This window comes from Lutjanus erythropterus, chromosome 22 (assembly GCF_056507025.1).
Source record: "Lutjanus erythropterus isolate fLutEry1 chromosome 22, fLutEry1.hap2, whole genome shotgun sequence".
Lineage (NCBI taxonomy): Eukaryota > Metazoa > Chordata > Actinopteri > Lutjaniformes > Lutjanidae > Lutjanus > Lutjanus erythropterus.
In genome coordinates this window covers 23205662-23218719 of record NC_139338.1, presented here as the reverse complement: position 1 = coordinate 23218719, position 13058 = coordinate 23205662, and the positions used below count along the sequence as shown (strand labels likewise).

General features: G+C 40.2%; 2 protein-coding genes across 2 annotated transcripts; one reads left to right on the top strand and one right to left on the bottom strand.

Annotated features, from left to right (window-relative positions):
- The first annotated feature begins 731 nt into the window (after window positions 1–731).
- On the top strand, window positions 732–1379 carry LOC146306943 (bile acid-CoA:amino acid N-acyltransferase-like). Its single transcript, XM_084711526.1, has 2 exons — window positions 732–884; window positions 1028–1379. The coding sequence occupies exons 1-2, from the start codon at window positions 743–745 to the stop codon at window positions 1129–1131; spliced, it is 246 nt and encodes an 81-aa protein (XP_084567652.1). The 5' UTR covers window positions 732–742; the 3' UTR covers window positions 1132–1379.
- A 1399-nt stretch (window positions 1380–2778) lies between these two features.
- c22h12orf56 (chromosome 22 C12orf56 homolog) lies at window positions 2779–12702 on the bottom strand. Its single transcript, XM_084710935.1, has 14 exons — window positions 12360–12702; window positions 9871–10066; window positions 9275–9290; window positions 6832–7021; window positions 6571–6729; window positions 5775–5863; window positions 5434–5578; window positions 4865–4959; window positions 4242–4331; window positions 4066–4153; window positions 3906–3980; window positions 3549–3626; window positions 3171–3349; window positions 2779–3088 (listed from the first exon to the last, which is right to left on the bottom strand). The coding sequence occupies exons 1-14, from the start codon at window positions 12612–12614 to the stop codon at window positions 2983–2985; spliced, it is 1761 nt and encodes a 586-aa protein (XP_084567061.1). The 5' UTR covers window positions 12615–12702; the 3' UTR covers window positions 2779–2982.
- Window positions 12703–13058: the final 356 nt, after the last annotated feature.

Below are 13058 nucleotides of genomic sequence, written 5' to 3'. Positions count from 1 at the left end.
TGTATGGCGGATGGCAGCCAGCTTTAAGGAGCATTACCGCCACACACTGTGTCGGCTGGAGTGTGGACCAGAGTTTTAACCTTCTTAGCAAACCTAAAAAAAGAAAATAAATAATAAAATAAAATAAATAAACTAGATCCTACCTCTTTAATATGTCTCGTTCTCTGATGTGCTTTTGGCAGTGAAGAATGACTTGTTCAACTAATTCCTCTGTTGTTTCTGTTTGTTGTTTCTGTTTGTTTGACACATAGAACTGAAGAATATTTATTTATTAAAGAGATGAAGTGAGTGATAAAGTGATAAAAAAGTGATGAGTGATAAAAAAACAAAACAGTTATCAGGTTTATTTTTTTATGCTGTCACTCTTTTGATATGTATGTATGTATGTAGTTCTTTTAGTTTTGAGCAACACGAGCCAAATGCCTTCGGCTGAATCCTTTTAAATTGGAGAGAAGGCAGACCGATTTCTCCAAAACTCTGGCAACAAATACCAAAACTGTCTAGATGGATAAAAAGCACTACAAGTAGGTAAAAATATGTATTTTTGATTATGGGGTGAACTGTCCCTTTAACAACATGGCTCTAGAAGTGAAGGAGCATACATTCATACCCTAAAAATGTATATGGTATGTTTAATATTTGCCCGTATTGAGTAAATAAATCAAATCCAATGTCCAATAACTCAGTCTGGTTTCTTTATAAATCTATTTTGTGCGGTTTTGACTCGACCTTTGACCCTCAGATGGCCCAGGAAATGCCTGCGGCAGGGAACGAGCACCTGCTGACCATACTGCTGTACCCCAAAACCGGACACCTGATCAACCCTCCGTTCTCACCGCACAACAAGGCCTCTAATTTTCTAACAAATTCCAAAAAGGAAAGAGGTGAGTTGTTTTCATACGGGGTCATGCAGCTCCTTTTGTGCTCCCTTCATCTCTTCACTTACAGCGAAAGCAGCAACGAAAATGAGAATTACATAATTTTTTAGATGATGGAATTTAATGACATTTGAGGACGTGTCTTTCAGTGATGATGTTGTGGGGAGGAGAAACCAAACCCCACACAGATGCTCAGGAAGACTCCTGGAGGAAGATCTTAGCATTTCTGCGGCATCATATGAACCTGAGATGAAATCCCAAAGCCAACGTGTGAATGATTACATGAGCTCAGACAGCCTTCAAATCACTGCTGCATAAATCAAGTATTACATAACGAGATCTTGTTTATTATCACAACACTACTGCGAAGAATAATCACTGCTGCTCACCTGCTGCTTTTACTGGGATGAACTGAAGTGCATGTTAGGCTCAATCATAGTCAGCTGATTGTTTTCTTCACTATATTTTCATTATTTTCTGTCAATAAATCAATAGATCAGACCATTTTGTGCTTCATTTAATCGTCTGCAAATGAGTGAGTGAGTAATATATAATATATATCATAACATAAGAGGATCATGGGTAGACATAAGGAGCAAAAATGAACAGGAATATTTTATTTTTGTTTTGCATTTTGAGAACAAAGTCATAGGAAAAACTAAATCACAGGATGAGTATTTTTAATGGAATGTGCTGTTTTGGTTACAGGACATATTAAAGACATTATGAGTGCAACAGGAAAAAAAGAACAAACAGAACTTTCTTATAAAAATGATGACCTTGCCCTTGCATGTGCTTCTGGCGTAGTGCCAATCCAGTCTAATTTAAAAAGATTCAACAGCCCTGTGAATATATGAACATATAACTTTTAAGATAATTAAGACAATAATACAAATATAGGTACTACAGAATGTACTGCCATAGCCATGATAATAATACAGCTTTTACCGTCTTGTTTTTAAGATAATTATGGCACCATACTCAGATAGTTCTCGACAGAAGTGTCAAGTTTGGTTTAGGGTCACTCCATTCATTTTTATGCAACCTTTTTGTGACTTTTTTCCATTACAGCCAGTTGCACAAAGAAAACAGCTGATTTGTCCATATAATAGCTTCTAAAACAATGCAAATATTCTGTAACTGAATAATTTGTGTTATAAAATGTTCAGTGTCATAATACATAAATCACATCACCTGCGAGAAAAGGGGGCGGGCTCCTAAAGAACCGCTCAATGAAAGCGCACAGATCCATCAGACAACCTCTGTGAGTCCTTTGGTGAAACTGATTTCTGATAATTTGATTTAAATACCAGTCCAGAGCATTATTCTATCACACCGAGTTGTTTTTATTAAGAAACCAAGAGGAGGAAACATTAAGTTTTATAGACTAACAGGTCACTCGTTGATTGGACAGTTTTGGTGACTGTCATCCTGCGTCATTAGGACTCACGTGGGGAAATCAAATGTATGTAAATATATGTATATATATTCTGTATATCCATCCATCTTCAACCGCTTATCCTGAGTGGAGTCACGGAGGTAACAGTTCAAGCAGGGGACTCCAAACGTCCCTTTTCCCCAGACACATTAACCAACTCTGACTGGGGATCCCGAGGTGTTCCCAGGCCAGGGTGGAGAATCCCTCCGCCTAGTCCTCGGTCGGCCCCGTGGACTCCCCCCTCCTCCTCTGCCAGCGCGGCCGTAGAATTTTTATTTGGTTTCTCTTCTTTGGGGACCAAAATAAACGAAACAACAAAGATTCATTCGACACAACATTCATTCCGAACTGGTTTTATTTACATGCAGAATTACCTCCTTAGAAACCTGGAGAAGTTTTCTGCTTTGGTCCTTTTCTCCTACATTTCATTGTCCCTTAACACTTACACATTACATATGAATTATACGTACATACGTTCACAAGAACAATATACTTAATAGAAAGTAGTGCTATTATTTCTGCTGTATTAACAGCAGATAGCCGCTCAGCGGATTTACGGCAGCAGTGAAGTTACAGCTCACAGCACAAAATCTCTCAGACTCCAGTAAAGGCACACGCTGTCACAGTCCTTTTTTCCGGTGTAAGTGCATGTGTGTTTGTGCGTAATCATCTATGCAGAGTCAAGATCTGCTCCACCAGGCGTAGAGTTGGTTGGCTGATGGGGTAGTGAGGCGGCAGCTTCTCCTCAGCACACGACAGCTTCACAGAGTACCTGGAGGGAAGAGACAATGATCAGCGATTTACTGAGTGACAGAGCGTTATCAACACCCTGAATCCTGAGCGGCGGCACCAACCTGAACTCCTCTCTGAAGTGGGAGAGGAGGTGTTGTGCCAACTGGTTGTTGTACCGCAGGCAGGCCAGCAGGAGGCGACAGCGCTGGAAAAGCAGGACGGACTGAACCGGACTGAGACAGACCTGCGGGTCTGACAGAGCCAGGACCACCTGCTGGGCCTGGTAATCAATGAAGGACGTCTGCAGAGAGACGAGGAGACCGATTCTGAGGAGCTGTACTTCAGTTTTAACTCAACAAGCAGCTTCTGATAAACATGAGGTTCCCCCCTCGTGATCAGGTCACTCAGGATCCACATTAATACCAGGTCTGAACAGGGCCTGTGCTGATTCTTTAAATCGGAGCATCTCTACTGAACAAAGTGACAGTGAGGAAGTTTACCAGGTGAGGATGAGGCTGCAGGACTCGAAGGATCCAGCCAACACACAGGAAATTGTCAGCAGAGGCACATCTGCTGGCCTAAAACACAGAAACGTCAAAATTTGATCTTCAATTGTAGACTTAACAGGAAAGTGCCAAAGACTCTCTAAATGCAGTTTATCAAGTCCATGAGGGGCAACAAACACTTTATGTAGACTCCCAGAGAATCTGCTTGAGGTGCAGACTTCACCCAAAGTTTAAAGCAAAATGTAAAATAAAAAAATACTCCTAATACTTCTATCATGTCTGATGTTTTGATATCAAATATGTGGATATTCTGCACACACAAAAGATGCATAAGCCAGAGTCATAACTCACCTCGTGGCCTAAAAGCAGCAGCTCAGACAGCAGAGAGCAGGCAGCGTCCAGATACTCAGCCAGTAAGACCTGAATCTGACAGAGACAGAAAACCAGAGCTGTCACATTAAAACGGATTTAAAAATACTAATGATATTAACATAAACAGAGAGCAGCTCACCTCACAGTCGGTCAGAGATGCTTGGGTCTGTGTTTGAAGCTCTGGATCACATATCAAGGCAAGCAGCATTCTGGAGGCCAGGGCACCTCTGCAGGGAGGAGACAGATCACTTATATCGGATGTTTAAACAAGATTTTTAGTTTTGAAGCGTAAAGTCTTGAAACAGAAATGTTTACTTTTTGGCAGTGAGCAGGTTGAGTCTGGCCGGTTCGACCTCGGTCTCTCTGAACATGACGGCGAGCGTCTGGACGATCAGAGTGCTCAGTCTGAACAGGAAGGATTGAGAAAATGAAATGAAACGTGCCAAACCATCACAAACACAGCATGGCTTCGCTTCTCTGAACCAACAAATGTTGCCGCAGTATCACTTTTCACGGACAAACAAATGCTGATGAAACAGCCCCACTGATTTGTGCACATTTGTTTACATTTATTTGTCAAAGTAATGTATTTAACAGAACTTAAAGGATCCTACTTTTGCATGTTAAAGTAATTTTCCTACAAATCATGCAGTTTTACAATAGAGACATTAGATAAACATTATGAACACACACACACACACACACACACACACACACACACACACACACACACACACACATCCAAATCCATCTTCCTTCTTAAAAAGACATAAGTACGTTGTGTAAATACAGCAAGCAGCTTACAATGAGTCATTACCAGGATTGTATTAAACAGTTCACTCTCTCAGACACACACACACACACACACACACACACACACACACACACACACACACACACACACACACACACACACACACACACACTCAGAGGCTTACAGTAGTTGATCTGCTGTGTAGACTCCACTGAGGTTCTGACAGCCGTGCAGAGATTCCTCCAGAGTCTGAACCAGGAACACACACACCTCACTGGACTGAAACACACAGAACACAGAACGTCTTCACCCGACTGCGACCAGATACAACTGGACTTAAGTTCTGGCTTCAGTCTGCGTGTTCCTCAGGTTTTAAAGACTGATTGATCTTACGGTTTAAACTTAGATGTGATATCAAAAAAGTACATTTACTCAAGTACTGCACTGAGGTACTTTACCTTCATTTCTGCTACTTTCTAATTGTACTCTACTACATCAGCATTACTGTAAGGTAGATAAGGTATGGTCACGCATGTGGTTGCGATGTCTGAGGGACAGGGAATTAAATTATTTCACTGTGTTCATCAGTGCTTCCTGAACATTTACAGGACATCCTAACAAAACTGCTATAATAATAATAATAATAACCGTGATTCACCACTGGTCAGTATAATTGTGATATAAAATTTTCATCCTGTTTCTTCTCTAGTCCTCACATGTACAGAGGTACAAACATGTGTTTGAAGGTCTCACCCTCCAGAAGAGTCGTCTCAGTGTGATGTTACGGTGAGCAGCAGTTCTCAGCTCCTGCAGCAGCAGGTACAGACTCTCCACACTGATCTCCTCCTGCAGGAGCTCCGAGCTCAGCTGACCGAACAGGTGAGCAGTCCGCTCCCAGCTACACACACACACACACACACACACACACACACACACACACACACACACACACACACACACACACACACACACACACACACACACACACACACACACACACACACACACAAACACACAAACACACACAGTAGGTCATTATTAATGATTCTGCCTCTCTTAGAGTCATGTACTGTGTTACAACAGAGTTTTGTTACCTGATGGCAGGAAGTCGTTTTCCAGGAGACGTGTCAGACGAAGCTCTGCACCTCCCTCTGTAAAGCGGGTCTAACAACAGAGTGGATCTCTGAACAAAAGAAAAACAGAACCATTCCACATTTATTCGTTAAAGACACACAGAAACTCTGTGAAGCAGACCTATGCAGAACTATTAAGCTGATTAACGCTACATTATGTCGTAAAACAGAAATCCACTCTCTTTGACATAAACATGCTAACTAGAACCATAAAGAGTTCTACAGTTTGTCCCCATAGGAGAACCTTTTATGGTTCCTGGTAGAGCCTTTTATAAAGGTTCCACATAGCCTGAGTTCTATCTGTAACCCAACAAAAAAGGTTACACCTAGAACCATCTGTGAAAAGTTGTGAGAGAACCCTTCCATGGTGTAATGGTTCCACCCAGAACTCTCTCTGGCACAGTAAATTTCCACCTTCTAAGGGTGCTAAAAAGAACACAGTCTACCCAGAACCTTTTTATAAGAGGGTTCTACAGAGAGCCTTTTTGTTCCTAGGATTTTATCAAGACCACGCTCAGGCAGTTCTACTGAGAACCTTTTTTGTTCCAAGGGTTTCATCAAGAACGCACTCAGGGGGTTCTACCTTTCTTGTATTACAAGAGTTTTATCTAGAACACGTCAGGGGTTCTTCGGAAGCTCAGCTGTTAAGCAAAAACCCTTTTGGAACCCATATTTCTAAGTGTGTGCAGGTCCATCCAAGCAAACGGTCAGTGTTAAACCACTCAGATCAGAATCAGGAGAACTTATGATCACTCACGATGATGAAGCTGTTCCAGGAGCTCTGCAGATGGAGGTAAAGTGTGGACGTTTGTGAAACAGCGTAAAGATGCAGCTCAGCCTCCCTCTCCTCTCTGCTGCTCACAGATTTTTCTCCTCTCAACAGGCGCGACAGAACTGAACCGAACCTCTTTGGCACCTGGAACGTCACATCAGCGCACAATGGGTTGTTATCTCATCTGCGCCTTTCTGTATGTGTACATGTTCAGCCTAAATGACAGTTGCTTCCATCTGTTCGTACCGGTCCACGATCAGGGATGTTCAGTCTTTGAATCAGGGGTGACAGAGGAGAGGTGGAGTAGATGGAGGCTGGAGTGGAGGTAGGCTGGGTGGGAGGATGTGGGATCCTCAGGAGACCCAGAGACTCAGAGTTTGGACAGGAGGCAGAACGTGTGGGTGCCAACTTGGGAACCTCCTCTGATCCGTTTTCACTGTGAACGGCAAGAGAAAAATGAATCAGATTAAATTTTACTATCTGCTGTGTGAAACATTGTCACGGTAACAAATACTAATAGAACTTTTTCACAGCAAACATTTTGACTTACGAAACGTAAAGGATACGCAGCCTTCATAAAGGTTATCAGTTAAACCACTGGTTTATTTAAGTCACGTCAGACAGATTACACTGATCAGATAATATGGGATCATTTGTAAGTGAAGCACGTTTGAACAAGATGAATAAAAAAAGGCAGCCCTAACCCTAACCTGCACAACATTCAACACAGGTTTATCATTATTTTCACGTTATTAAAATGTGCTGAAAATGTTCAAAAAGTACTGATACACACACCAAAATCATTTCACCAACTTGTATTTTTAAAACCTTGCTATGATTTGAAATAAAACCATGTTCTTTGTGATATGAAAGCCATATTTGCAGCTGCTTCTTTACACGTTTCCAGCAGTTACAGACAACATTAGCATTTATTCGCATGTTTTTGTTCACCTGATGAATTTAAGTCCAATATTCACTCTCTTTACGCTCCGTTTTGGGTCTCCACCAACTTTTCGTTGAAAACTGCTCCCTGATGGGACTGCAAACGATGCTATAAGAGCTGTGAGACTGAATTAAGATAGTCAAGTTTCTGCCGTAAAAGCAAAACAATTAGCTGAAAGGCGCTAAAAAGCATCTTTCTTCTTGTCATCTCTCTACTGGTACGCAGGCATAAAGTACGCCCAAAAAAACAAAAATCAAAAAAGATCAAGTGAATATATGAATATTGAGCATCGAGGTGCTTCTGACAGCGAACACATGAATCAGTGGCTGTAAGCTGCTTCTGTGTCCCCAAAGAACGATCATAACTTCTTTGCGTGTGTGTGTGTGTGTGTGTGTGTGTGTTTAATGACCTCCCCGGGGGTGAACTCGAGCAGTTAAGACAGATAAGCATGAGACAGCATTTACACCAACATACTCATCAGTTTTACAGCAAGGTGGCATTTGTTGTAACCAGGCAACAATTCCAGTGTTCATCTGTGTAAATCTGTTCACACTTCCTCTCGTCTCTTCACAGTCAACAAACTGTTTCCTGACAGACACACGGGGGAGATTTTCTTTTTTTAACACAAAACACAGAGGAATTACAGGAGGAATATAACCCCATTACACATCACCTACATTTGGATGTCAAACACATAAAATTCCAGTTGTTGACTGTTGTACTTCTTTAAACTTCCTCAGTGAACAATGATAATTAGCAGCAGGAAACATGAGATGAAACATGTGTCTCCTTTGTAAATAAGTCACGAGCTACCTGAGACACTGAGGAGGATCGTTGTAGAATCAGGCAGAGTGAGGAGCTTTCACTTAACGAATTATTCATTTGTTTCCGAACCGAAAGTGGAAGATGATATTTGACTTTTTTTTGGCATTTCAGTCAAGACTGTGGCCTGAAAAACACACGTATATAAATGCAGATGTGTGCACTTGTAAGCTCCTAAAGTTTAACCCTCCGCCGTCTTTCTTTCTCTGTCTTGAGGCCCAGTAGACAACAACAGCTGTAAAGGTTTTATAGTCCTAAGAGTTTGTCTGTCTCCGTGACTCCCAGACAGAATCTCTACACTTTGGACAGACAGTTACAGCATGAAGGCAAGCTGAGAGTGTCAAATAATTCTTTTAGACTGATTGATGGGAAAAAACAAGTACATGGCAGCTTCCGGTCCTCGTCAGTAAAGGTTGTCTAATGGCAAAATAAAGCGGTGAAAATATTCTACATATACCTTACACTTAGAGTGATATGGATTTTTGTCAGGTGGACCTTTTTTAAGTGGCTAAAATACATTTTGTTGCTGATTCTGCCCACAGCTCAGCCTCTGTGGTGGTACAACTTCCTGCTTCTCCACACTGGCGGCATGTAAACCAGCATGTACTGTAGGTGACACACTGACAATGGATAAGTACCACATAGAACCCCTTCAAAAACTCCAAAAGCTGTATTATATAATAATCAAAATAAACAGTTTTAAGTATTCAAAAAGTACAGGACATGTTTAATACTCAAAAGATAAACTTTTGGTGGATTATTCCTTTAAGATGGTTAAAAAGTAAGAGCAACTACAGCCTGACTCATGTTCCATGCATGGATATCACCTGACAAACCAGAGACCTTTGTGTGTGTGTGTGTGTGTGTGTGTGTGTGTGTGTGTGTGTGTGTGTGTGTGTGTGTGTGTGTGTGTGTAATTCTCACCTTTGTGCAGGATATCCTGTTGGGGGGAAAAAAGCACACAGGATGGTTAAAGTTACGGGTAAAGGGATCAGGGGAGACAAACCAGGAAACAAAACACACACAAACCTCACTGCTGATGTTTGTTACAGATTTTCATAAAAAAATATCCAGAGTCAAAGTGACACTTCAGTTATTTACAGCATTTAAAATCTAATTCTAAAAAAAAATGCTTTCATCTCTTACACTTAAACCTGCAGTTCAACTGGTTTCAGTGCTTCAACTGCAACTGCTTTTCTACATGTAATCTTTCTCTTCTCTTCATGTTTGTTTTGGGGGGATTTTTAGCTTTTTACTTTCTTTATTAAAGTGAGAATAAAATATATGTATCCGCCCCCTCGTCTGTGGTGCTATTTATCCATCCAGATTGTTTTGGTGTGAGTCAAACATGTTCTGAGCAGCTCTGGTAGATTCTACTGCAGAAAGAAAGAAAGTAGTTCCTACATGAATCTGCAGACGTCTCTACGGCTGATTTCTCCAAAACCTGACAACTTGCATCAAAAAAATCTACATGGATGAACAGCACTACAGGCTAGGGGGAAAATATGTATTGTCTTTACCTTCTAAGGGGTGTGTTCTTGTTGGGCAGTGGCTGGTTCTGCGAGAGAGCGGGGCTGCAGGATGGAGGCCTGTCCTCTGGTCCCTCCTCAGCCAATCACGGCCCCTTCTGGCAGGCTTTTCGGTGACATAGGTGATTCGTATGTGCTGGCAAAGCTCCCGGTCCTTCCCGCGGAGGAAATCTGGGAGGTCGTTGACCTGAAGGAGAAGATCGAGATGTTAAGTGTAAGGGTTGGAGTTTAAAGAGATTTATTTGATTGATTGACAACAGATTGGCATCAATCTTCACAGAATTATTTAGTTAAATAAATTTTAAAAAATCACATTTTGCTAAAAAAGAACAAACGAATGAATGAAATGGGCAATATATAAATAAAAAATATATTCTTCTGTACTCTTTTTATTTCTTCACATATTTATTTATTTCTACATTAAAATGTATCTAGATATTGCTTTATTTATTATATTTCTTTTCTTTTTCAATATCCAACATTTACTTTCTTTTCAACTTCTTTCAATATTTTTATCTATGAATTTATTTTATTATGCATTATATTTCTTTGTAAATTTATTAATCTGTTTTATTTATTTTACCATTTATTTATTTTTTATTTTAGATATCTTTTATTAGATTTTACAGTTTTCTGTACAAACTCCACTTTTAATAATTTTTCATCGTATTTTTCACTGTCTTTATTTCCTTATATATTTTTATCTATTTCTTCTTTTATCTATTTATCTATTTATTTATATCAAACTTTATTTTGTACCATATTTCTTTCTCCTGCATGACAATGAGGAAAGCTGTCATGTAACTACACTCAGCTGTCATTGGCTGATCAGTTTGTGTTGGTTGCCTTGATGAAACAATAATTGATAGATAAAATAGCGATGCAGCTTTAATCAATAATGATTAAAAAACAGTTCAAGGAAGAATTTGATACTTTCGTTCATTTCATTCAAGTTTAAGAGTACTGATGTGGAAAAACACCAGGGGAGTTTGAAGATGAGTTGTAACCAGTTTTGTTTTGGAGTATTTCAACCTGCCAAAGGTCAAAGGTAAGTCCTGACTCCTCGTCTCTATATAAAAACTTAACACTCACTGAAGCAGCGAGGGAAACGCGGTTCAACACAGTTCAACATGGTCTGTAATCTGTAGGTTTAATGTAGACAGGATTAACTCTGTCAGGAAGAAGTTAAACCTTTGACCTATGTGACATAGACCTACGTAACAAGATAATGGATGGTAGTTAGAGGCCACTACTGCTACACACAGCTTTTTTTTTTGGGATACTGCATGCTATTTAGGGTTACGTGATATTATGTAGCATTGAGCTTGAATCTATTTTTAACCTAGTAGTCTAAACTGGGTCATTCAGTTGAAAGTATAAATATATAACAGTTTCCTGATTAGTTAATCTGAGGTGTTTTAATGTCACATCACCTGAACAAACTGTAGGATATTTAGATTTTGTCACTTTAGGTGTTCGACAGGCAAAATACAAAATTACCAAAAGGAAAGTGGCCATAAAACTAATCGACCTGCAAACCATTTTAGTGCTGAAAAAATAAAATAAATGCATAAATAATAATTTCAAACTTAATTATTCATTTGATCATGTTTGAGCCGACAGCTGCAAGAATTAGTCAGTTAATCAATTAGATGTCATCTATTAAACTACTCTGCAACTATTTTGATAACTGATTAATTAAAAGTACATTTATTTGCAAAAATTGTCCAAATTCTGATTCCAATTCCTCAAATGTGATCAACATTAACAGACCTGACCTAACATTTAAACCTAACTTTAGGATCATTATTATTTCAGTTTTATGCTCATATGCTGCATATTCTCCAAATATGTAATCATGACCACAATGAAAATATAAATCCAGGTATTCTAGCACTGAATAACTGTACAGGCTGCAGGAGGAAAGAGTCTATTAACAGGTGAGGTAATCCAGACGTAGTTGGATTAATCTTCTGATTATCTGATGTTATCTGATAGAAGAGGTGAGAGGTGAATCCTGGAAGTCACATTGACTGATTAGCAACCTAAAGAGTTTAACAGTGATCAGCAGCAGGATACTGATAATTAAGATGGCACACAGTGAGATTTAGACTTCATGTCAGTTAACTAGGACAAAACATTGTATGAAATTAAGTGTTTGTTTACTTTTAAAATCTGAATTTATTCGTTTTGGTAAACTCTGATTATAGCTAATCTTAGATTAAATTGATCTTTACTGGTACAGCCCAGTCTAAACGTTTGGTTGATTACTGGACATTTATCTGCACCTATTTTAATTACTGATTCGTTTTATAAATTATGAGATGTGACTGAAAATTAAACAAGATAATAATCAGCGTTTAAACCCTTCAGTAGATTATTTTTAATCGATGTGTTTCAGATCTAATCGCAGTGATCAGGCAGCTTTAAATATAAAGTGAAACAGTAGAATCTGACTTTACTTTCTTCTGTAAACTCACCAGTTCGATGGCTCGCACGCGCCCGAAGCTGAAGGCAGCGGTGAGCGTGCGCGGCGGGTACTCGGTCAGGTAGACGCACTCATCGGTCAGCACCACGTGCATGTACACCTTATTAACGGTCTCTGAGATCACCACACACGGTTCGTAGGCTCGGATCCGTTCGTACACCGTCCGCTCCGTGTTCCGCTTCAGGAACGAGTCCAGCTTGATGTTTCGGCGGCTGAGGAGGAGGGACCCGGAGCCGGTCCGAGCCATGACTGAACCGTCCGGACGAGCAGTTAGTGACAAGTTTGAGACGTCAACCGCCAGTTTGACGGGAGGCAGGTCCGCCGAGGCTTTCCATCCGTCACTTAACGTCGATTAAAAACAACAACAACAATAACAACAACTACAAACTACCGCGCAGGTAACGGTGCTCGTCCCGTACCGCTCCAGAACACTGAGCAGGTAAACCGCCGCCGTCTCGTTCCATCAGTGCACACAGCCCTCTGATTGGTCCGCGCGGTGAGGAGGAGAACTGCTGATTGGCTGGAAGATAATCAGTTATTTCATAATTTAAAAGGCAGCTCTGAGTTTAGAGATTTAAAGCCACTTTGAACCAGAATACGTGATATCATTCCAGGGCCGTAAACAGGATTTTGTAAGGTCAGTGTGTACTATCACTAAAAACGTTCCTATTTATTAATTAATTGATTAATT

Coding starts and splice junctions, on each gene's coding strand:
- LOC146306943 (XM_084711526.1), top strand. CDS start 743: ATGGCCCAGGAAATGCCTGCGGCAGGGAACGAGCACCTGCTGACCATA. Junction 885..1,027: donor AAATTCCAAAAAGGAAAGAG/GTGAGTTGTTTT, acceptor CGTGTCTTTCAG/TGATGATGTTGTGGGGAGGA.
- c22h12orf56 (XM_084710935.1), bottom strand. CDS start 12,614: ATGGCTCGGACCGGCTCCGGGTCCCTCCTCCTCAGCCGCCGAAACATC. Junction 10,067..12,359: donor GCGTGCGAGCCATCGAACTG/GTGAGTTTACAG, acceptor CTTCTCCTTCAG/GTCAACGACCTCCCAGATTT. Junction 4,154..4,241: donor AACCTGCTCACTGCCAAAAA/GTAAACATTTCT, acceptor TCCTCCCTGCAG/AGGTGCCCTGGCCTCCAGAA.